The sequence below is a fragment of the Eublepharis macularius genome, chromosome 17 (genome assembly GCF_028583425.1).
Source record: "Eublepharis macularius isolate TG4126 chromosome 17, MPM_Emac_v1.0, whole genome shotgun sequence".
In the NCBI taxonomy this organism is placed as follows: Eukaryota; Metazoa; Chordata; class Lepidosauria; order Squamata; family Eublepharidae; genus Eublepharis; species Eublepharis macularius.
In genome coordinates, this window is record NC_072806.1 from 30,452,906 (window position 1) to 30,478,156 (window position 25,251).

The window sequence follows — 25,251 nt, forward strand, 5'->3', positions numbered from 1 at the left end:
CCAATCAGAGTGCACTTGGCCTCAATAGCACTCAATAGGAACATTCCTCTCATGTTTCAAATTTACATATCACATTGTCCAATAGGCCCGAAGATGTCTTTCAGGGGAACCAATCAGACCGTGCTCCTGGTGACAGCTGACCAATAGTAAGCGCCGGCTCTTCCCTCTCAGTTTTATAGAGAAAGGCGGGGCCGTTCCCTCGAATGGGAGGTGGGCGTGTCGCTGCCCTAGGAGCGTCAACGATTCAACATGGAGGCGGCGGTTAACACTCTCGAGGCGATGGTGAGTGCCGGGGGCTCGGCTGCCGTCCTTTGTATAAAGAAGCGAAGAAAGAGCAGCGCGCTAGTGAAGGGATGGACCCGACCAACGGCCCAAAAAAAGGAGGGGGGGAGACTGTGAGGGGGGGGGTTCTTCCCAGGGGTAAACCATTCTTCATATGGGGGGGGCGTGAGAAGACTGTTGGCCGAGTCCACTTTCTTCTAAAGGTGGGGAGAACAAGAGAAGGTCGAGAAATGGATGATTTGGGAGGTTCTATTCAATCCCACCTCACACTCGGAGGGGGCGTGGCTAATTCTATGAGGGGTGTGGCCTAGTTCATTTTCAACGAGCCCCTTCTCTATAGAAGAAGGTATGGCAAATCCCCTGAAAAGGCATGGCCTTTTGGACTTATTTATCCCCTCTTAAATTCAAGAGACCTCTTAAAATGGTCTATTTTCTTGAGAAAGATGCTGGAGAAAGTTGGGGTGGGGTGTCTTGAAAATGACCTGGGCCAGTCCATTTTCCATTAATGGAGGAAGCACATACTGTCAGTTTGCTTTCTGGTTGTTGTGGATTGGTCTGTCCTGTGTGACAAAAATGGTCCCGCTGCTTAAAGTGTGTAGACATCTCAGTGAGTCTGAAGAATTAGGAAATGATTCTGTCCAAACACCAGTCAGGGTTTGGAAGACATGATGGGAAAGAACAGACGTGCACCTGCTTGGAAACAGAGTTTAATTTTTGGCTCATAGGAGACACAATTAGTTGAAGCAGCTTGGGCAGGCAGGATTTGGCTTTCTGGGGATAATAACAACAACAACAGTGTGCTTATATAGTACTCAGTGAACATGATCAATGTTACTATCCCCACAATACAGCTGGGGAGCTGAGGCTGAGAGGAGGGGCTTATCTAAGGCCACCTGCTGAGCTCATGACAGTATTGGGATTTGAACCAGCAGATCTGCTGCCTTTTGCCTCTTTGGCTCCACCAATGCTCTACCCATATATCTGTAAATAGATACCATAGAGCCAGTTTGGGGTAGTGGTTAAGAGTGTGGGACACTAATCTGGAGAGCCGGGTTTGATTCCCCACTCCTCCACTTGAAGCCAGCTGGGTGACCCTGGGTCAGTCACAGCTCTCTCAGAGCTCTCTCAGCCCCACCCACCTCACAGGGTGTTTTGTTGTGGGGATAATAGTAACATATTTTGTAAACCACTCTGAGTGGTCATTAAGTTGTCCTGAAGGGCGGTATATAAATCGAATGTTGTTGTTGTTATTATTATTATTATTATTATTATAAAAATACTATTAACTCTCCAGTGCTGTCTTCCAAGGCAGAAAAAGAGCTCCTGGAACGTATCACTCCTTTGAAGCATGCTTATATCCCACCTTTATGTCAGTAGGGACCCAAAGTAGCTTGCATTGATTGTTCTTTTCTTCATTTTATCTTCCCAGTGGCACCAAGAGGTAGGTTAGGATGAAAATATGTGACTGGCTCAAGATCACTCAAAAGGTGGGGGTTTGAACCTGGATCTTCCTGGTCCAGATTTTACAATAATACCACTGCACCATGCTGGCTCTCCTATAACTTCCTTTTTTGAATGAAGAAGGCTTGCTCTGCCAGAAAAACCTCCTTCCTTTGGAGAAAGTTTATTTATTTATTTAATGCATTTATATCCTAAGTTTTTCCCCAGTGGGGACCTGAAATGACTTACATTGTTTTCCTCGTCCATATTATTTGCCGAACAGTGTTGTGAACTAGGTTAGGCTGAGAGTGGCCCAATGTTGCCAGGCCAATGTTTCATGGCAGAGTGGGTGCTGGAACCTGCATGTCCCAGATCCTAGACCAGCACCCTAAGCATTACATCACAGTGACTTAACTTAGTATGAAGAGAATGGAGAACAGAAGCCAGTGTTTTTATGAATGATGTACCACTTCTGTGCTCAGCGAGCCTAACAGCACTGTTTACAGTGATGATAACATGCAGTGTTCTGCTAATAGGCCTAAAAACCTGGAAAAGCACATGTGTACAAGCAAAGTAACACTACCCTGTATGTACGTGTCTCATATTTAGGGGTTAACATGGTGCAGTGTCCATCTGAACCGCTTCATTTTCTTTTTGTCCCTGTGGTGGAATTTTTTTCGAGTCTAATTCACATTCCTGCCATATGAGAGGCAGTAGCAGATCATGTTTGGGCCAGTCCTTTCTATCCTGATACTGAAGTAAGCAAAAACTAGGGAGAACTTGTTTGGGCCAGTTCAGGTTAAATGAGTTAAGTGCTGCTGGCCTGCTCTGCTTACTTTCTGTATATGAAGGATGTAGTTGGCAATTGCCTGGACCAGCCTAGTCGCTTCTGTTTTAGTTTGTTAGTGAGGTTTTCCCACTTTCAGTTTATGTGCTGCTGAGGATGAGATCCCTGCTTATCTCAGTTCCTTGACGCTGCTCAATGGCTTTAATCGTTCTTAACATTTAGTACGTTTACATACTCCTTACTTTGGCGTGCTGATGTTTTCCTCTCAGGTGCCTGCAAAATGTTTGCATCTGAAGAAATTCCCATTTGTTTTGTTAACGTATAGCATGCTAGTTGTTAAAATAGTCTTCATCTGAGAAACAGCAGATCTTCTGTTCTCTTAAGCTTTATCGCAAAGCGGGGCCTTTATGGCTCCCAGGATCCCGTCCCTCTCGGTGAAGCGGCAAGGAATTTAGAACTGGCATTCCGTGAAATCATCTCAAATTTTGCTTTCTCCATTCAAGGATATAGGGAGAGGAAACAGCCTTGTGTTTGTGGCTATAGTTTCCTTTTCAGGAGTGCAGAACTGCCGTGTAAGATACTGCAACCGCTTAGGAATATGGTGAGGGTCTTCTTAAATAAACATAGACCGCAGTCCTGCATTTTTTTTTCTAAGCGAGTTCTTCCTAGCAGTTTGTCTTAAGCTGTAAGTTAAAGCTATTTAGTCCTCCAGATTTTGATACTATATAACCATAATAAAACATAAAATGAGCTTCTGAATATTACATGCTGCTCCAAGATTTAGAGTCTCTATGTGGTGTCCTTCATAGAGAAATATAAGGGGAATTTTCATTCTAGTTCCCTGGGTCATGAGACATCCCAGGCAGAAGATTTTGGGATGAGATTACTATTAAAAGAGTTGGCATTCTGGTTCACAGCCCAGTTCTTCTGCCTTCAAAGCTGATACGTTTTGGAAATGGCTCTTATGTGGATGTGTGTTAAAATCAAGTATGGAAATTACTTTTATTCTCTCTCCCGTCCAACCACCCCCTCCAAAAAATTGGAGGTCCAAAATTCAATTTTACAATGCTTATCAATAACATCTTTTGTTGGTTTGTTCTCGTCTTTTAAACATTTTACAAGCTTTCATATCCTATGACATTCTTTCAAACTTTAGAGTTGTTGGTTGGGGAGCGGGGGTCGAGCCCAAGAATATTCTGCTGAGCTTGTTTAGTTCTGCTGCTTTCTGGATGGCGAGAAGCGTCTGTCCAGTGCCCTTTTTATGTTGTACTACTAGTGAACCTGCACAAAAAGCAGTGCAATGTTAAAAGGGCATTGGCCAGCAATGCTGTTCGCCTCACTGCATTTTTCCGGATGGCTTTGTCCAGTCAGCTAAAATACAGCCGGAAAGGAAGTATGCCATTTTACTGGAGCTTGTTATTGTGAGAGTGAGAGAGATGTGCAGATGTCTGGAATGAGATACGTGCAATGCTTATTTTCTTATCAAACCCAAAGTTTTTATTGTTGCAGTAAGAAAATGTACTTACTAAGTATATAAAGTTATAATATTAATTATAAAACTATATTGAGTATATTGTTAGCCTTTAAAAATATAAATTCTACAAACAGAATTACAATTTATACAATACCATAGACAGTGGGAGCTGCAAAGTTCTGCATCCTATGATACCTTAGCACATGTTTCTTAATTTTTGCCACCAGAAAGTTATTATAAAACAATAGTCGAAATTAGAAAATAAAGTCTACCCAGATTTTTAGCTATCAAGTTAAGCTTCCTAACATTGGAGCAAGATTTGAGCCCAGTAGCACCTTAAAGACCAACTGGATTTCCAGGGTATGAGCTTTTGAGAGTCAGAGCTCTCTTTGTCAGAGCTCTGACTCTCGAAAGCTCATATTCTGGAAATCTAGTTGGCCTTTAAGCTGCTTACTCAGCCCTAATCTTGTTCTTCTACTACAAACCAAGATGACTACCCGCCTGAAATTTCCCAACATTGGAAACTCTGAACTCTTTAATAATGATCAAACATTATGGCACATTGTTGAAATTATTCATGTTTCAGCAATAAGCATACCTTTGAAAATATGTCTAGGGGTGATTGCTATTGAATGGTGTGGATTGTTTTTCATAAAAAAAAATTGTGCTTCACATTTTGAGGGTGTAATGCTTTCTCTTAAAGGGAATTCCACTCATTTGAAGAGAAAGTGTTTTATTCCCCAAATCGCCCTTAATTTCTGTTGGAAAAACTGGAAAAAGTCCTCACCCACCTCCTGAATATTTCTGTTTTTTCCTCCCAGGCCTTTCCATCTCTAGAACAGACATATACTACTTGAATCTGGCTGATAATTAAGGCTAATGCAATAGGGCAGAGTCCCGGCCTTTTTGAGCCTGTGGGCACTTTTGGAATCCTAACACACGGTTGTGGGCACAACCAGAAAATGGCTGCTACAGGAGGCTGAGCCACATGTACAGGAAGCCAGAGTGCAGGACAGATGAGTGGTAATTTAAAAAATACACTGGGAAGAGGAGTGAGAATAAAACCAACAGTATGGTTGCAGCTGCCGCTAAACTGACATTATGTTAATCTGCACAGCCAATCAGAAGCTCCGCTGGGCAACAGCCCCCACCTGGCTTCACCCACTCTCTAAAACACTTGGTAGGTTCTAAGAAATGTGCCAGAGGGAACCATAGTGCCCATGGGTGCCATGGCTGGGACCCTTGCAATAGGGTGTGGAGGAGTTTCAGACGGCCTGATGGGAAGAGCCATGGGTGTGCGACATTTTCCCGCCTTTGGTTTAGAAATAGGAAATCTGGTTTTCCTTTTTGAGAGGTGGGAATTGATCATATTGACTCTGAAGCTTCTTTCTTGTTCTTACTGGAGTTGCTCTCCTCTCTTGTTTTTTAAGCAGCAGATTCCTGGTGTGGGCCTCCCTGGAAGCATCTCTCTGCTGACGAGTGCTCTGACTTCATTGCACTACTGTTCCTTCCAGCTAGCAGTGCAATAGTATTGTCAAAGCACCTGCAAGCGGAGCCTGCAGCAATCACCTTTTGGCTTCTGTCAGCTTCTTCAAAGCTCATGCGAGTGGATCTGGCCAAGGGGGCACGGTGGAAGATTCTTCCTTGCCTAGTGCCAATTATTAGAGCTACAAGCTGTAGATAACAGTCCTGAACAGGTTAATTTGCAGTCTTGCTCCAGTCTATTCAACGGGGCTTACTCCCAGGAAAGTGTTTTTAGGATTGTACTATTAATTGAAGACTGCATTCAAATAAAGCCACACTCTTTAAACAGGTCTGCCGGTGGCCACTGCTCACAAATCCCCCACCCCCATGTACTGTCTTGAGTATATTCTTGGTATGTAGGATGGTGTTGGCCTGATATGGCCCAAGGACTGTTATTGTTTCCTAATTAAAATGCCTCTGTTAGTCAACTAAAATCTTGACAGTTGACTTGTAGTTCAGGCTTAGGTTTTGGTTCTGGTGTATTGGCTGTAACTAGGAAAGAAAAGGAATATTTAAGGTGACCTTTCTTTTGAATGAGGATTAAGTCTTTTGCTATTATTATTACAGCTTTTGTTTGATCAGTTATTTTACTTTCTTAAGTATTGGAGAAAGGTGTCAAAATTGCAGCTTAGGTGAAACTGTACTTAAGTTTGGTTAAAAGGATGGTTCAGCCCCTGGTCTTTAATCTGTTGATAACTCCTGGTTACCTTGAGGTCAGTAAGATCTGTTGCCCTCCATCAAGCCTGTGAATGCTGTAACAATATCATGATACTAATGAATTTCTTTCTCTTTCCATTTATTGCTGGAAATTTGGCATTTCTCAAATATGTAGCCATATAGGAAGTTCAAAACTAGAGGCTTGTTTCTGAGTCAACAGCTGCTCTCTTTGCATTCACATAACTCCTTTAAACACCAGGACAAGCTAGGGATAAATAAGAAATATTTCAGAATTTTGGTTACTACATCAACCTTTTTTTGAGGGGGCTAGGGAGTGGCAGGACAGATCATGTCCCGGCCTTAGTTGCAAAGCTGCCTTGGTTGGCAAAGCCTGGCTATCCTTAAATGGCTCCAGGCAGGAGGAAGATACAGCTCCTGAATGTTTGGTCCTACTGCTTCACAGGTTTTCTTGCTCCCCTTTGCCTATTGCCCTCTATGAGAAAAAATGGAGACCAACTTGCAGCAGCCATTGAGAGAAAAGAGTGGATGAGGGGACCGTTGGTGGGGTGGAATGGGTGGCTCCATTCTCCCCCCCCCCACACACTACTTTTGCAACTGTTTCTGTCTCGGGGTGTATAAAGCAGATCACAGGTGAAGAATTGGCCACCATAAGTAGCCATAAGTAGGCTCAAGGCACTCTCCTAATGCTGCTCTGTGAGTCTTTAATGCATCCTGAAGTTAGGGCAGTGTTACAGGTGCACACCCAGGAGGCCATTTCCTCTGACTCTCACCAGTCTTAATGAATTTTAATCAAGGTATAGTCAACATATGCACCCACTTACTAAAAAAAAAGCAGAATTGTTTATTGTAAGTAGTAAGCAATACATTCCTCAGTTCAACGTTATATGACAGTTTCGATATTGATGGTCGTTGTGGATTTTCCGGGCTGTATAGCCGTGGTCTTGGCATTGTAGTTCCTGACGTTTCGCCAGCAGCTGTGGCTGGCATCTTCAGAGGTGTGGCACCAAAAGAGTCTTTTGGTGCTACACCTCTGAAGATGCCAGTCACAGCTGCTAGCGAAATGTCAGGAACTACAATGCCAAGACCACGGCTATACAGCCCGGAAAATCCACAACAACCATCGTTCTCTGGCCATGAAAGCCTTCGACAGTTTCAATATTGTTGCTATTTATTTGTATGCAATGTAATCCCAAGCCCATGTGGCTGGTAACTGGGGAGTTCTTTGCTGCTGGATAGCACAGTCTTTCAGATGACTGGAGGGTTTCAGTTCTTGCAACAAAATGAACTCCTGCCTCTTGGACTGCTGCCTGGGAATTCCCAGTGGCCCCTGGGAATGCAGAAGGTAGCAGAGCAGTGCTCTTTTTGTGAAGAGATTCCTCACGGTGCTGTTACAACCTAGGCGGTGTTCTGCTGTTCCCAGAAGACATTTTGAGGTGTCGGTTAAAGTTAATTAAGTAGTAATTCTGACATCCTGCTATCGTATTTGCTTCCCTGGTGGCACATTTATCCTGAGTACAGGGTAACAGGTTGCAAGTTTGATTATCCATTCATCAAATGTTGATGATGAGCATTTCTACCAGGAGTGAACCTGTAATATAACAGGGGAGGAGGTAGTGGGGAAGTATGAAGTAATGATGTCCTGGCAGCCAGTCAACATTCTTCCATGCGTGCACAAAACTTGCATGAATAAAATACCATGAATGCAGTGCTGTTCTTTGCCAGAGGAGAGGGCAGTTTCTGCAGCCGGGTCCCTTCGCATCCTTCCTCAAAACCTACCTTTTAAAATATACCTTTATGGAAGCTTAGGTTGCCTTTGCTTGAATGCAATCAGAGCGGAAGGGCTGATTCAATATATGCCCTGCTTTCTTGACCTCTTCAGACCCTTCAGGGGGCTGGCTCTTTGGTTCACAACAGCTTCAATGTTAGCGAAGCACAGGCTTCTGTAGCAGGGTGTGCCTGCCTTGTAAATAATAATGTGCAGTGCTTTTTTTTGTGAGAGAACTCACCAGTACTGAGTACTGGCCTGTTTTTTCAGGGCTCTCCCAAGTCCTAAGGGGGGAATTGGTGGAAACTGCCACTTTATATATGACACTTTTTTGCTTACAAAAAAACACTGATGATGTGTGCGCTTTTTTCTCTAAAGTTCCTTAAATCTCGTTACTTTCTGCAGAACTGTAATCAACTGAGACAGAGGGTGGGGGGAGTACATAGAGGGGCACTGAGTTTCATAAAAGCCAGAGTAAGCAAATGGGTCTTCAGCAGAGATGCTACGCTTCTAGTTTGCTTAGGAATCTTGGTTTCTGTCATGGATTCTCCCAACTCAGGATGAATCTGCAGTTCCATACCTTCTTGGTACATTTGTAAGTCCTGTGCTTGGATGAAGGATCACTACCTGGTCCTGATGGCAGGCTGTGTTCTGCATGGAGCCTTTGCCCCAGTTGACAGCAGAAGGGACATTTCCCTGTTTCTCACCCCTCCCAAGTTAAAATTCTATAGGTCCAGCAGGAGGGAGCTTCTGCATTTAGGGGCAGTCTAACCCTCTGAATACCAATGCTAGGAAGTGACATGAGGGCGGAGTCAACTGAACCCCATCAAAGGTCAGAAGTACAATATCCTTCAAGATCTCTGCTGACTTGGGAACTTCTGAAACGGCTGTTTGAAGCATATATATCTGGTGGCAGGGAATCTAGCAGACCGAACAAGCCACCTTATATGTGGACTTCTGCATGTCCGTAGGATTTTTGCCAACCAAAGACAGGATTTCCTTCCTTCAGATATAACTCTAATTCTTAGACTTGATCTCGTTTCTTTTGGGAATATTCCAGCAGGCCTCTCACAATATAACATGCCCTCTTGTTGCTTGCAGATTCCTCCTGCAGGTTTATTTTGTGTCCTTTTCTTTGTTCACACATCCATTATGTACACAGTTAAGTTCATTGCTCTCTTCCTGATGCTGCAGAGTTGCATGAGAATGGGCAGTCGTGGCCCTCTGGTTTTAAAGGTGCAGAGTGGGGTTTGATTGATCATTCTGGGTGTTCTAGTTCCAGGTGGCCGAATCTGATCTGGACTGCATTCAAAGCATGTTGGAGTTTGAAACGATGAAAGGGGTCCCTGGTGAACTCTCCCAAGAGGTACTGTTTTCAGGCTTGTAACTCTGGTTAACTATACTAAAAAGTCACTTCAGTTTTTAAATATTGTAACTGGGATAATTGTAGCTCATATTTTTTGCACCTTAAGCAGCTTGGCAAGAAAGGTCATGATCCTGGTCATGATCTTGCTGATGAATTAGAACTAATATGGTGTGCATATAGTGCCTCAGTCAGTTTAACCTTTACCTCTTCTCTCAAAGAATCCTGGGAACTAAGTGAAGCTACTAACTTTTCACTTGGCACTTCGACAAAATGGCTTTGTGGACAGGCTTGGGGCAGGGGAGCTTAAACGTATTTGTTTAATTGAAGAATGCCTTGGTTGTCGAATGTAGCATACACAACTGTATGAGAACAGGTTTCAGCAGGCAGGCCTGTCTGTACGAGGGTCTGGTGCTCAGTCTATAATTGTATTTGCAGCACTGGGTTGTGTTGATCCTTAGATGCAGCAGTTGGCTCACAGCCCTTTTAGTTTTTTGTGGGGGATAGACTCTTAAGGAGTAGATGTGATAGAAATCTATAATACTGCAAATGGGGAGAGGTTCTTTTCATACAACTTCAGGTTACCCAGTGAAATGGAGTACTGGGCCCAAAAGGACTATTTCATGTAATATATTTCACACAGATTATGGAATGTATTGCCGTGGATGTTGGTGATAACTATATGTTTTAATGCTTTTAGCAAGAATTTAGATCATCTTTGATTCAAAGAAGATCAAAAAAATCGCTTCCTCATTGAAGCAGTGCTGAACTTACAAAGAACTTTAGGTATCATGAACTACTGTAAATATTTCAACACTCCCCTATCAAGTTTATCATTACATTACATTCAACTGCCTGGGAAGAAATATTTGGCCAAGGGGTCATTAGAATAATCGGGGCTTTTTTTCTGGGAAATGAGGTGGTGGAACTCAGTGGGTTGCCCTCGGAGAAAATAGTCGCATGGCTGGTGGCCCTGCCCCCTGATCTCCAGACAGAGGGGAGTTTTCAAGAGGTTCCGGAACTCCGTTCCACCACGTTCCAGCTGAAAAAAAGCCCTGAGAATAATTAAGATTTTATATCTGGAACTGCATGCTCACAAAAGTAAGCAATTTTTTGATTCAATAAATTCAGTATTAATAGGGGGACAAAGCGGGACTGCTTTTTGTTTCTGCTGTTAATGCTTTCTGTTGAGCCCTTTACTGAAGTAGTCAGAAACAATGTAGAAAGCCATGCCATAAAATGGTTCTATTAGTTGATGGTATAGATTTATACTTAATAAAACCTGCATCCTCATTGACAGCAACTCACAATTTATTGCGAGAAGATGGTGAGGTTTCTGGATTTCTGGTACAGTTAATGAAACCAGAATTTCTGGCCACCAACCTAACTGAAAGCAAATAAATGAGCATAGTTAAATACAAATATAAATGGGTTGTAATTACATAGAAATTGTATAGAAATTTTTAGGAGTTACTGTATTTACCAATCTAAATGTTCTAATTAAAAATTAAAATCGCCTTAAAATGCAAATTTAAAACAGACTTAGTAGACTGGAGTAAGATGAAATTCTTCTGGCTTAATAGAATTGATATAACGATTGTACCAATAACATTATGGGAGCAATCCTAAACAGATGTAGTCAGAAGTAAGACCCATATTAGTCAATGGAGCTTGTTCCCAGAAAAATGTCCTTAGGATTGCAGCTAATATCTCTTTCAAAACATCCCTTTGGTATTATCTTCAAAAATACTGCAGAATGGCAGAATTATAGACTACTACCTTATTTTATCATAGTCTCAGGTGTCTTCCTGGTAGAGGAAGAACAGGTGTCCTGGACCTCCAACTCTATTATGCAGCATATCAGCTCAGAAATATTCCATATACTACAGGGAGTTGTGGCAAACTTTGGGTAGACCCAGAACAATCCCCTGTTGATTAGTATATTCTAGAGGAAGTTGCTTGCATGCAAAACAAAACCTTCCAAATACTATTTTTTCTTTACCCCCTGCATTTAAAATTTAAGGTTATTGATGTATTGTCGAAGGCTTTCACGGCTGGAGAACGATGGTTGTTGTGGGTTTTCCGGTCTGTATTGCCGTGGTCTTGGCATTGTAGTTCCTGACGTTTCGCCAGCTGGTGGCGAAACGTCACAGCTGCTGGCGAAATGTCAGGAACTACAATGCCAAGACCATGGCAATACAGCCCGGAAAACCCACAACAGCCATTTAAGGTTATTGGTAGAATAAATTAACTTGTAGACATCTCGCTGAGAAAAACTTTTGTGCGGATAATCTTACCACCCCTCCCTCACAAAAACTAGTGATCCTTTCCAGTCTGGAGAACATATGACATCTGAAGAATATGCAGTGTTACTGTATGCTTAGCAGTATTAAAAATTAAAAATAAAATATAAATTTGTTCAATGTTAAAAAAAGAATATGCAGTGTGACTAGGGAAGGAATAATATTTCCAAAGCAAGCTGTACAGAGAAGGACCACATCAATTCCCTAGGCATCAGTATCTTCAGTTTAAACATTCTATAAATAACCCATATACTTGTTTTCCCATCATTTATCATGTGTCTTTCTTGTTGAGACTTGAGACAGATTATAAACTTTAGACAGATTTTAAAAGTATAAAACATAATAAATACCAGTATAATACATACCATAAACTGGGCAATATAAGAGAGGGAACTGCCAAAAAAATTTCAGACAACTAACACTACAACCCTATTCCCTTTATTCAAAGCACCTCCCTAAACAATGTTATAAAATTCCTAGGAAGCAAACAGTTTGAGAAAATAGTAATAGACCACCCTACTTATCTGTCTAAAAACCATTTACCTTTTTTTATAGAAATCGGGAAATGTGCTCACAGCTAATCCCCCCCCCCCACACACTAGGTATATAAATGGGAGAAAGATTTTAAAGAGCCTGTTAGACTCCAAACTTTGTCATTCAGCATGACCCAAGAAATCTTATAAAGCTGCTGTTGTTAGCAGCCAAATTACAAATAGCCCAAAGGTAGAAGAAAAAAAAATCTTCCCATTACTCTCATTCTCCCTCTGAGGCAGGGGATATTTTGGATGATTCCCACCGCCCAGTCAGGGAAGCAGGAATTAAATTCTTCCTCTTTTTTATCTGGTGCATGGGACCACCCTTCCTCAGTTCTGTTCCTTCCTCCAGGGAGTGCAATCCAGTGGCAGACCTGCTCCGCTACATTCTAACTGCCATTACGGCTTTTCTCCGCAGTCTTAGATCTTGATCTCGATTCCCTCCCAACCTTTCTTTACTCTACTTTACTCTTCTTACAGTCCTTTAGATTGTAATCCTACCTTATTCTCTACAATCCTTCCCTCGCTCTCTATCCGCTTTCCTTTACCTACTTTCTGGGAGACTGGATACCAAAGTGTGGGCCTAAAGCCCAGAAGATCGTAGATGGATCTCAGAGATACAGAAGACAGCTTCATGGAGGGTGATGGAGCAAGTTTCCCCAGGGCCGTCTTCCCGATGGTGGGGGACAACAATCCTGGTGCTGGAATGCCTTTGAGGCTTGCATGAGCCTCCAGTGTTTTGGTGCGACAGGCAAGCCAGAGCGCCAATCAGCCCCATCTCTTTGAGACGGAGCCAGAGACAACAGCTCTGCTGGGTGGCTGAGCGTAGTGCCCCAACAAGGCCTCAAACTCTGGTGGGAAAAGATGGCATGAACTGCACCATATTAACAGCACCTTCCAGTGACGGGCTTGCCAACCTCCTGGCGGGAGAAAGCACGGCAGGCCTTTTCTATGCAGATCAGGACCTGCAACAGCACCCGGAGGCCTCTCAATAGAGGGGTTGCCGCCCCTTTATCAGTTTCTTCAGGACTGTTGGCCCTACTGAGGGAGGAGATGGTCAGTTTCTGCCAGTCAGAAGCTGCATCATTCAGTGACAGGGCCCCTTTGTCACCATCTTCCACAGTAATTTTCAGAACAGGAGAATCCCAGCAAGAGGATCCGTGCCTGACCAAGGCAACATGAAAGCAGCCACCAGGCAAAGACATTAGTAAGACCTCATGATGGGCCAATGATCAGTCCTCAGACTGTGAGGGCAGGGAAGAAAGGGAGTTTGTCTCTGAGGAGGAGGAGGAGGAAATTGCTATTCCTGAAGAGTCCACTCTCCTGTTCAAGGTGGACAACTACCAATACCTGTTATCTAAGACGCTATTGGCCTTAGGAATGCCCCCCCCCCCGGAGGGGGAAGAGGATACCATGCCAAGCAAATCAAAGACCAGGCCCAGGGGGAATAGAGAATTCTTTCCTAGATCAGATGTCACTGAAAAGGTTTTTCCATTTCCCGACTTTTTTGAAAAACAGCTCAAAGCTGAGTGGGCCCTACCGGCAGCCAATAAGCAGTCTCCCAACATAGGTAAGAAACTGTATTCACTACCTACCTTTGCTAATGAGCTTTTACAGGTATCAATAATTGATGCCCCATTGGCGGCATTCCAATCTGCTGGTTTCTGGTCAGAAGACGGCCACGGTGCTGTCAAAGACAACTTGGACAAGAAAGGAGAGACAGTACTCAAGAGGGCGTACAAGGCCATGGCCGTATCTTCCATTGTGTCCAGAGCTTTGATTGTATGAATCCGTAAGCTGATAAAATTACTCCTGGGAAATAACAAGCGCCTACAAGGAGCCAACAGAATCCTCAAAGCTAGTGCCTTCACAGCAGATGCAACCTTAGACACCTTGTCCTTCTCTTCCAAAGCCAAGGCCTTGGTGGTGGTGGCACAGAGACTTCTTTGGCTGAGGGCGTGGCCAGTGGATCTACATGCCAAAAACATAGTTATGGCCTATCCTTTCCAGGGAAACAAGCTTTTTGGAGATGCACTGGAGAAGATCCTAGTGGAGACTAGAGATAAAAAGAAGGCACTGCCCAGATCTCTAAAAAGATCAGATAGACGTTCCTTTGAATTTCAGCCCTTTCGTACTCAGCATTCCCTACCCAGGGCTCAACATGACACCAAAAAGATCGTGGACTCTTCCCAGACCATCTTTCAGGAACTGTCCCTTTCAGTCAAGATCAAATAGACACCAGACAGACTGGGGAGAGAGACATGATGCTGACACCACGGGAACAAATAGCCCGAAAGTAGAAGAAAAAAATTCTTCCTATTAATCTCATTCTCATACAGGCAAATTTGTGAAATTCTTATAAGCACATAAAATATATAAATATTAGGAATGGAGAATCGTAACCACACCTCTACATTTACAAAAATAGGGCTTCCTTTTCTATGACCTTTACATAACAAATATTTACTGTTTGTTCCATGTATTCTAAGGAGTAATTAAGGCAACACCCGCAATTTTTCATGAGCACAATATACTGTATAGCAGATAGTAATTGTGAGATAGCAATAATTATACTGTAGCATTTCTTTGCTTCGTTCTGTCACATTTTACATAAGGATTTTGGCCCTTTGAATATGGGTCATTAGGAACCATTTATATATAAATATATATTTCAAATAGTGTAGATCTAGCAGTACCTGTTAATTAAATGGAACCTTCATGTTCAAGGGCTGTATACCTCTTAATATCCAATGCTGGGGACATTTAATGGGAAAGCTGCCGCCTTCATACCCTGCTTTTAGGATTCTCTGATTTTGCCTGATGGAAATGGGATGTAAAGCCATTAAATGGACCATTGGTTTAATCTAACAGGGCTCATACACAGTTTCAGAATGCCACAAGAGCAGCACTGTTTAGGAACAACCATTTGCTTAAAACAGACCAGTGAACTGATGGCCCAGTGTAGCTGGTCACCATGAATCTTGTTAACTTTTGCACTCATTTGGGAAATGAAGTCCATCTTTCGTAACCTAATTAGTATATTAGAGACCATAAAATTAGCTTTTTGCCTTAATGGAATGCAATTCCACATCTCATTCCTGTGTAAAGACTGGTAAATGATGGTTAACAGTGGCTCCTCAGTCTGTCCCCCCCCCTTTTTAGATTTCTCTGCAAACCTGAGCTTTTACCCAAGTTTGTAGAAAGCTCTAGTTTCTCTCTACATGGCTCCAATCCACAGGTTTAAGTAACTGCAGATGAGGTCATGTTGAGTTCTAGATATATTGATGATCAAGGATTTGGAGCATCTTCCCTGTGAGGAAGAGCCGAAGATGTGGCTTTTCAATCTAGGAAGGAAGATGGCCAAGAGAAGGCATGAGAAAAAAAATATCAAATGATGCACGGTATGGACACAGCAGAAAACTTCTCCCTTTCCCCAACACTAGAACTTGAGCAGGGGCAGTAGATTCAGGACAGAACAAAAGAAGTACTACTTAACACAGTGTGCAATTGACTGGTAGTGCTCATTGACATAAGATGCAAAGATGGCTACTCACGCAGGTTCTTGTTTTAAAAAAATGGGTTAGAAAAAGTCACGGTGATGGGTTTGTCAGTGGCTGTCAGCCAGGAAGGCTAACTGAAACCTCCATATTTTTTTTTAGAGGACGTGCTCTTTGAATATGGGGGTGGGGCTTTGGCTTCTGCTTGTGGGCCTCATGGGGCTTCTCTTTGGCTACTGCAGGATATGGGATGCTGGACTAGACAGGCCTTTAATGTAACCCACAAAACGCTGAGTCACCACCAATTTGGGACTCCTCTGGGTAAATCCAAACAGCAAACCATGAACTATACTTCCCCCAGAGGTACATACAAATAGCCTATATGCTTTTTCACAATTATTTAAATTTTTATATATTTTTTTAAAGTACAATAGTGCATAAAGTATTTATGGTGCATACCTCTGGGGGAAGTATAGTTTGTGGTTTGCCCTTTAGTGTAACCCAGCAGGGGGCTTTTCTTGTGTTGCTTGCCTAATGGGTGGACCTTCATGTGTATGGGGACTAAGGTTCAGTCTTTCCCACCTGTTTCTCTATATGTAGGGAGGTTTTTGATGTCAAGGGAGCATTCACCTGCAGCCTGAAATAGTACAGTTTCATCACAGGTGGCTGATCATGGTGTGCCTGTAACATCTTAGTTAAGCTAGTTGTCTTGACATGTAGCGTGGGTATTTTTAAACATGATCAGAATTCTAGGGAAGTAGAAGGATAAAATTTGCATCTCCTTTGGCAGAGCAATGCAGCTAACCAAGTGATTGCATACTCTTTCCTTGGCAGTGTCCATATTCACCCTGTGTTGCTGCAACTCAGGTTTTCTTAATGCTCCCATTCTGAATGTGCTTCAATAGATGATCAGATTCTTGCTAAAAATACTTGAAAGAAACACAGTTGAAATGGGTATGTAACTTAAGCTCTTCAAACTTTTTCTTCCTCCTGTATCAGGAAAATCCTCTGGCCCTCGTACAGCAGCTATCAATAATGAAGTCACGCTACAAAATGTTATGTGAGCGGCTAGACAAGATTTCTGCAGAGCAGCAAGAGTCGATGCGTTCCATCAGTGCCACCCTCAATAAGACACTGAGGCTGGTTCAGAAGATACAGCAGCATGCTGGGATTGAGGTAATGCTTTTGGTATATTTCATTTCTTGTATCATTTTATCCTGAGCAGCCTATAGGAATCCTAAATCCATAGAAATATAGATGTTCCTTGGGGGAAGGAATTCTCAACTGGAGCCAGATGGCCCCTCTGTGGCAACTGGAGGAATAAGGGCTCTCAGTGGGATCTGGGTATGAGGAAGGGGCTAACTTGGTCTTCCTCAAATGGCCTGAGCCATTTATCTGTGGAATTTTTGTACTGATTCTCCAGAAAATTCTGCTTAAAGCAATTTGCAGGCATTAAAAAAAAAGCAGTACAATGGAGTTAACAGTGAACAATAAAATTATAGCAAGTGTAATTCTTCATATGGGAGCAAGATTTGAGTCCAGTTGTACCGTAGTCTTCTACTGTAGACCAACATGGTTACCAACCTGAAACTATCTCCATATGGGAGATAATTCTTCTCCCTTTCTTCCCCTTCTCCCTGTCAATTAAATGTCATCCAATGGCAGCAGCAACAGGAATGATGGAAGACTGGGGCTAGACTCCATCAGCCCCCCCTATGCTGGTGATAGTTGGACTTCATTGTACCAGCAATGATACATCCTAACAGTCCTGACAACCTACACACCTGAGACTTCTCTTGCTTCCAGTGAAATTATTAGCGAGTTCTCTGTAAGAGCACTAATAAAGGCAGGCAAGTTTCTGAAAAGTCTGTTTTCTTTTTACTGCACATTTTGTACTGAAGGTTGAAGGAAACCCTGAGCATTTTCTGGTGCCCAGTCCATGTTAATGCCAGGCTGGACAAACACTACTGTGCAGAAATAGCCTAGAATCCATTGCAAAGTGAGTGTTCCATGGTGGTTGCTCAGGGATTCCTGTGCTGATAGATTTCTCTGGAAAGAGCTTCCTAATGATAAGATATTTGAAAAACACTATCTCAGTTGAATGCCTAGAGTTTGGGCATGAAACACATTTGTGCCTGTGGAATTGCAGAAGACTTGCTTCTAACCTGATTTTTTTTCTCCTCAGACCTTGCCTCTATCTGAAGAACAGCAGCTTGCGATGCAGCAATTACGGTGCCAGGCTCTTAAAAAAACAGATGGTCCAGTGAAGCAGGTAACTGGGAGCGGAGAACTTGATTTGTGTGTGTCTCCTTTCCTGAGTTGTTCCATATAGGAGCTTGACCAGTACCTCTTGAGTAGAGATGGGCATGGAACGAAAACTGCTTGGTTCGTGGTTCGTTAATTTCCACGAAACACGAACTTAATGAACTCACCCAATTTCCGAACCGGTTCGGGGGGCCCCAGGACGGCTCCCTTCATGCTCAGAGAGAAAAGCACCCTTTTCCTAAACACCTCCCCAGTCCCCAGTCAGTAAGAAAAACAAGAAAACAAGAGAAAAAAAGAGGCTTTTCAGCCCCTTTTCCAGCAGCCAGAAGTACAGGCCAAAGATCCAAGTTCCAATCCCAACACCACACCCAGCCACCGAGCTCTCCTCCCTCTCCCGGTGTAGAGAAACTGAAACCAAGAATCACACGGCTTCCCCTATTTATGGAAAAATCCAAGAGATTGAACAACACAGGAGCACTCTGGTTGGCAGAAAAACCTGCCTAACATGGTTTTGGAAGGAAGAGATTGGTTTTACCATGGCTGCTGAAGGCCCATCTCCTCAGTTGCCTTGGAGATTCTAAGCCTCCCCCCCCCCTTTTCCTGGCTGCATAGGCCAGAGTGGGAGCTCTCTAGTTGGCAGGGACAGCTGCCAATCAAGCCTGGAGGCCTCAGATTGGGGGCAAGCTAAAGACTGCCACCGTTGCCTGGGTGAGGGAGTATTTGGCACCCAAAGTGTCTGAACCGGCAACAGAATGGTAAGAAAAGTTTGTTTGGTTTGGAAAAATGCAGTCCCACTGATCGCGTGTTTCTTTGACTACGAACCAGCCGTTCTGTACGGAATTTTGTTCCGTAGTTCGTTTTGTGCCCATTTCTACTCTTGAGGCTCTTGCTTGAGTCTGTTTCTCTTGTTCATAGATGTGATCAGCAATGAGGAGATTCCGTGCAGAAAATTCTTTACCCAGCATCATAATTATAATTCTGAACCAGGCCATAGTGTGAAACAATAGATCTACAAAATGGAGCTAAAGATTTGAAGCAATTTGTTCTTACACAGTTCATGGACTGTTGGTTCTCTGCAACTTTCTTTCCTTAACTGTGAAGGTAGCTCACCTTAGTCACTGTGTGCTCATCAAGGATGCCATGAACTTTACACTCTTTAGTTATAGCTCCACAGGGTATAGCTTATTACCAATGGAACTGCCTATTTCCCCAGTTCACTGTCAGATGCAGAAAGATCCACCTGCAGCCCTTGAATGATGCTCAACGAGTACTAGCATCCTATCTGGACAGGACAGCCCTTTTAGGAAGCACTTGGGTCTGTTTTTTGCCTGCTATGCAGATCTCAACTGAGGACAAAGATAGCCTGTAAGTTGCTCTCTGGGACTAAGTGTTCTCAATGTGGCCTTGCCTTAAGCAGTGGAGGCAACTCTCTTCCAGAACTTTGTACAGCAGTCACCTGGGCTCCATGTTACTCCTTTGGGACATTAATGTCCATGATGTCAGGCCCTGAACAGATGCTTCCTTCAGCAAAATAGTGTTACTTGCTGTGTTGCACGTGTATCTGCCTCTAGGGTAGGTCAACTTGCTAGTCTTTTTTTTCTCATTGATTTGAGTGTACAGACGACAGAGAAGAAAAACAAGTTGTTTGCCTGATACTGGTGTTCTGAGTGGTGAAACTACTCTTTTTCTCTCACAACTGATGGTTAAAACTTGGCGCAACAAGTTCTTTGAAAGAACTGAGCTGAAAGCTACGATGGCTCTTCCCTCTTGAGTTTGTGCATAAACTCATAGCTCTGGAATGGTTCAAATTGAAGACTACTAAAAAAACACTAAATAACAGATAAGCAACTTGCTTCTCTTCTTACAGTTGTGAAGAGGGGAAAAAGAAAGCAACTCCCCTGTCTATCCCTGAAGTCTTATTCATATGTATCCCTGTGTTATCCTGACCATTTCTGTGCTAGTGGTTGCAAAGATAAAAGGTAGCCTCAAGCATATCTTTTGTAATTTTTTTTTAAAAAAATGTTTTTACTTGAAGAAAAGACCCATTCCATGCTGCTTCTTTGCATGCAGGGAGTTCATAGATTATACTTAGAGGAATGTGAGACTGAAGGTAGAGCTTGGAACCAGAAAAATGCAAGTTGAGCTGAGTTTGTAAAATAGGATTGCTGTGTTTCCTCCAACACTTTTTCTAAAGGTTGGGGGCCCTATAGAACAGCATGGAATGTGGGAGGGGGGGGGCAAAAACACAACTTTGGGGTAAAAAAGGCTGAGTGCCTTCTTCCCCTTTGAGCAAAGTGCTTTCTATTTGTGTACGACTTCATAGATCACAAACTCTGTCTACAGTGATTTGATCTGTGCTGTTTCATATGTGGGCACTGGCTGTTTTTGTTTTTAAATAGTCATCTTGTAAGCATAGATGTGTAAATGCACCTCTTCAGATAAATGGTACATTTGCGAATACAAATCTGAAATTTTGCACTCCTGAGGCTTTAGATCAACTACTTTAAAATGCAGAGGATGTTTCTTAGAGTGTATACGGAGTTCCTGATTTTTTTCAACTTAATTTTTCCCTCCAGAATTGTCCAAAAGAACACCAGATCCACTGATTCCAGAAGAACTTGCCTGGGTTTAAGCAGACAAGATTGTGATCCTTTAAAATGTGCAGATGTTTAGCTTTGGTATCCAACTACTTTGTACATTGTTCCTAAACTGTTTGCAGGCAACCAAGATTGCTGTGGTGTAAGTTAATGTCTGTAATCATGAATGATACTATGTAACATCATGAAAATTGTTAACTGTCAACATGGTGGTATTTTGTGTTGGAAGCTGCCTTGCCCTATGGAAATTTTCAAATAGTGACTTTACACTGTATCTTGATTTGTGTGAACTGCAAACTGCATGTGTAGAAAAGACTCACAAAATAAATATTCCATACCTTTAAATAGATTAAGTCAGATGAAATAGGCTTTATTGAGCTGTTCTTTTTGAGCTGCTGGCTCAGGTTGACAGCTTTGACTGTTGGATCTTAAGTTTGTTTCCCATTGTCACAAATTCCAGGTGGCCTGCTTCCGTCTAGTTGTATAAACTCTGTCTTCTTTCTAGAATGCAATCCCTCATTATGGCTTCCTGCATAAACTACATTGAATGGAAGCCACGCAGGAGCTGGTCTAGATAAATTGTACTTATTCAGCCAAAATATTTTTGGGCTGCCTGTCCCATGTCTTTGTTATAATAAAATAATGGCATACCTCAAGCACACCTTCCAGATAACAAGATGGGACATGCTTTACAACAAAGTTTCCCTTAGCAACAAAATATTGAAGCAAGCATTTTTTAAAAGAAGCTCTTTTCCACAATGGCTTATTCAAATAAACATGACTTTGGGCTGCTTCTGTTAATATAATCAAAGCAGTAGCTTGTGAACTCTAAAGTAAAAAGAAAATTATTATGACTTCTCAAAACGTTGTGGTTTCCAATTATAGTTTGAGGTAAAGGTAGATGTGCAAAACATTTAAAAAATATTTAAAAACATATACAGGGTTAGATCCTTAATCCTAAATTAAGCAAGATCACCCCCCATTCTCTTGTCTAAAAGCCTATTGTTGTTAGTCTTAAAGGTGCTATTGGATTTTTGTTTTAACAGTGGGCTATTGAAGGCAAAAGTCTGACATTTCTATGCAAAGTTCAGAAGTATACAGTTAAAACCATCCGTGTGCTTGTTACACTATCCCTGATGATCTTCTCCAGCCATTGGGGAATAATTTGGATCTACGGGAATGGGTATTTAAAGGGGGCATCATAATTGATGATTCCATAATCTTCCACCAAAAGTTTGCCCCCTGGAACAAAACCATAACGAAGGATCATGCCAGAGCAGCTTATTTAGTCAACAGCGCACAATCTAAGGACGGCATTTACATCATTGCACTTTCAAACAATGCCAGTTGAGCTACTGGATCAAGGTGGATCGGTGCTGCTATTATTGGATTTGTTGGCAGCATTCGATACAGTTGACTGTGAAATTCTGACCTACTGCCTCGCTGTTGTGGGGATACGCAGGGTTGCCTTGCAGTGGCTGGTCTCCTTTCTCCACAGTCAGGGACAAAGGGTGGCACTTGGGAAGAGGCTGTCATCCCACCAACCTATGGTGTGCGGTGTCCCACAAGGGGCAATACTCTCCCTATTGCTTTTTAACATCTATATGTGCCCCTTTGCCCAGTTGGTGTGGAGCTTTGGACTTGGCTGTCATCAATATGCAGTTGACACCCACTTATACCTAATGATGGACGGCCAGTCTGGCTTGGCCCCAGATGTCCTGGAGCATGCCTTCAGTGCCGTGACTGGTTGGCTGAAACAGAGTCAACTGAAATTAAATCCCACGAAGACGGAGGTCCTGTATTTGACTCGCGGGGGGGTTAGGTGCCAGGCTCCGACTCCCGAACATCGATGGTGCGCCGTTTACACCAGTGCTGTCGGTTAGGAGTTTGGGGGTGATTCTGGATGCCTCCTTGAAAATGGAGGCTCAGGTCGCAGCGGTTGCCAGATCCTTTTTTTAAATCTATGACAGACCAGGCAGCTTGTCCCGTACCTCTCAGTCAGCGACTTAACTACAGTGATCCAGGCAATTGTCATCTCTAGGCTGGGCTACTGTAACTCGCTCTACACGGGGCTCCCCTTGAGCCTGACCCGGAAACTGCAGCTGGTTCAAAATGCAGCAGTGCGTGTTATTGTAGGAGCACTGACTGGACTGCATGTAACATATATTGCGCCACCTGCATTGGCTGCCGGTGGAGTACCGGATCAGGTTCAAGGTTTTGGTATTAACCTACAAAGTCCTATGCGGACTGGGACCAGCGTATCTGTGAGACTGCCTCTCCCCATATGTGCTTCAGAGGATGTTCTGATCGGGAGAGAAACATCTATTGGTGGTCCTTGGCCCCAAGGAGGCCCACCTGACCTCAACCAGAGCCAGGGCATTCTTGGTCCTGGCTCCACCCTGGTGGAACTCTGTCCACTGAGACCAGGGCCCGGCAGGAAGTGTTATCATTTTGCCGGGCTTGTATGACAAAGATGTTCTGCCAGGCATATGGTTGAGGTTGGGCTTGGCCTCCACCGGCTGACAAAATGGAGAAGAATAAAATCTGAATCCCTCATTAGGGTTGTCTACCACCTTATCTTGTTGAGCTGTGTGTGCTGCTATTAACTGCCGCCATCTGAGTGTATATTTTAACGTGTGAATGTTTTAAAAATCTATTTATGGTTTTAATTGTATAAATTCATTTTAATGTGTTTTTAAAATGTTGTAATCTGCCCTGAGCCCTTTGTGGGGAGGGCAGAATAGAAATCCAAAGTAAATAAATAAAATACTAACAGATCGCTATGCTAACATTCCAATGGACCAATGTCTCTGTCTTGGGCAGCAGCTCAGTGGAAAATCTGCCACATTACGTTCTTTCCTGCCCTTTGTACCTGGGTCCTAGAAATAAGTTCCTAGCTAAGATCCTGGTTGATCTACAGCTTTTTCAGACTGTGAAAAACTTGCTTTTGTGCTCTCTGATGCGGAGCCTTCTGTTTCCTACAGAATGGCTCTTTTTGCTTTAGCAGCCAGGAAGATCAGTGCAAACAGTTTTGGTAAGAATGTTTCTAACTGAAGTTGAATTTCATCTGTTTGTAAATATGTTTTAAACGTTTTAATGTCCCAAATATGTTTTAATTGTAAAGGCCAATGGCTGTGTACAATAAATCTGCGTTAGCAAGAATTTGACCACCCGTGTAGCTGTGCTGCATCAGGCCTTTGGTCAGTTTCTAACAGTGGCCAGTCAGATGTTACAGGGAAGCCCGCAAGCAGGGTTTGCAAACAGCCCTCACCTGCGGGAGGCCCCCTGTTCAGTTTTAGTTTTAATTGAGTCTGTTGTGTTTTGTTTGATGTGTTAGCCACCTCAGTGGCCTTCATTGGACTGAAAGGTACCATATAAGTTTTGTATGTAAATAAATCATGCCTCATATGCTGTCTTCCTTCCTTGTGTTTGTCCAGTCCTCTTAATCCATCTATGCTGGTGACTATCAAAACATAGCAGTGTGAAATGCTTCCTTTTTCCTCTCCTGCATCTGTTACCAACTGGTTTTGGAGGATGAACCAAACTTCTAGTAGTATCTACAAACAGATTATGTTCTGGGTTCTTTATAGTGATGGGTACTAAAATGGCTTTAAAGTGGGATTCAGCTAAGAGGTGTAGTGATGGTTAAATATGTTCAGAAGCAATAAACCACTGGATACCAGTATTGAAAGCAGTAGAGGGAGGATCTGGCCTCTGTTTGTAATATTCCTGCTAAAACCCACTTTCACTGAAAAGCCAGAACTTGATTAATCCCTGATTCTGTGCTGGAGCAGATAAATGGATTTATTTTCATTTACAGTCCATTTTATTAGGACTCATGGCAGATAAGTGTAAGAACTTTTCAATCAGTCAGTAAACAGATTACAATATAGCATCAGTCAATCAGTAGAGAGGGAAAGGTTGCCCCAAAAGGCCAGTATCCTGATTGGACTGCCTGTGATTATGAAACAGGTAGAAGGGACTGGGGGTGCAGATTCAAGAGGACAAACAGGATTATAGGAGTGGAGGTAGTCCTTCTGATATTAAGACCTCTTCTTAGGCAAGGAGAGCTGGGTGAAGGCAGGCTTGCAATTTCAGCCAGAGAATGCTCAGCACTCTTCTTGGGAATCTTGGGGGAGTCTTGACAGATGCTCTTATAAAATAAACACAGGGTTCTAATGGAGATTTTTGTTTTGGTGCAGTGAGGAGACAGGAAAGGTTTGCATGCATGCTAGGCAGCAGGTAAACAGTTGCATAGACAGATCAGCTGCACAAACTGCTGCCTATTCAAGATAATAGTCTGCTGGTACACACTGGCGCCTCTCAACTGGTAGGTTTGGCCCCCCCAAGAGGGTGAACATCATGAGTACTGGCACCTCTTTAGAAAAAAAATAGAAAAAAGCACTCAGCCTAACATACCTCACAGGGTTGTTGTGAGGGGAAAACGGGAAGAGGAGGAGAGTGATGTGAGCCACTTTAGGTCACCTCTGGCCAGAAAGTTGGAGTATAATCTAAACTAAAATAAATCTAATGGTATCAGATGTGTGTGTGAATAGATGCAATGCCCATTAAAGGCTGATTTACAATTGTCAAGTTTTCATTTACATTGTTACATTTCATGTAACACACCTTTTGGAGTGACTTAAAGGAATATATTATTAGGATTCCTGAAAGCCTGATTACAGACCTTTGCTAGCGAATCTTGCAGTGGCTTTGCAGAGACAGGCCTTTCCTAGTATCTGC

General features: G+C 42.9%; 1 protein-coding gene across 1 annotated transcript; it reads left to right on the forward strand.

The window, feature by feature from the left end:
• The first annotated feature begins 220 nt into the window (after positions 1-220).
• On the forward strand, positions 221-23,923 carry SKA2 (spindle and kinetochore associated complex subunit 2). Its single transcript, XM_055001003.1, has 5 exons — positions 221-282; positions 9,227-9,316; positions 16,646-16,822; positions 17,832-17,918; positions 20,488-23,923. The coding sequence occupies exons 1-5, from the start codon at positions 250-252 to the stop codon at positions 20,515-20,517; spliced, it is 417 nt and encodes a 138-aa protein (XP_054856978.1). The 5' UTR covers positions 221-249; the 3' UTR covers positions 20,518-23,923.
• Positions 23,924-25,251: the final 1,328 nt, after the last annotated feature.

Bases quoted from the DNA above. Each gene is read 5' to 3' on its own strand.
- SKA2 (XM_055001003.1), top strand. From the start codon at position 250: ATGGAGGCGGCGGTTAACACTCTCGAGGCGATG. The intron at 283-9,226 runs GTGAGTGCCGGG...TGGGTGTTCTAG, and splicing joins TTAACACTCTCGAGGCGATG to TTCCAGGTGGCCGAATCTGA. The intron at 9,317-16,645 runs GTACTGTTTTCA...CTCCTGTATCAG, and splicing joins CTGGTGAACTCTCCCAAGAG to GAAAATCCTCTGGCCCTCGT.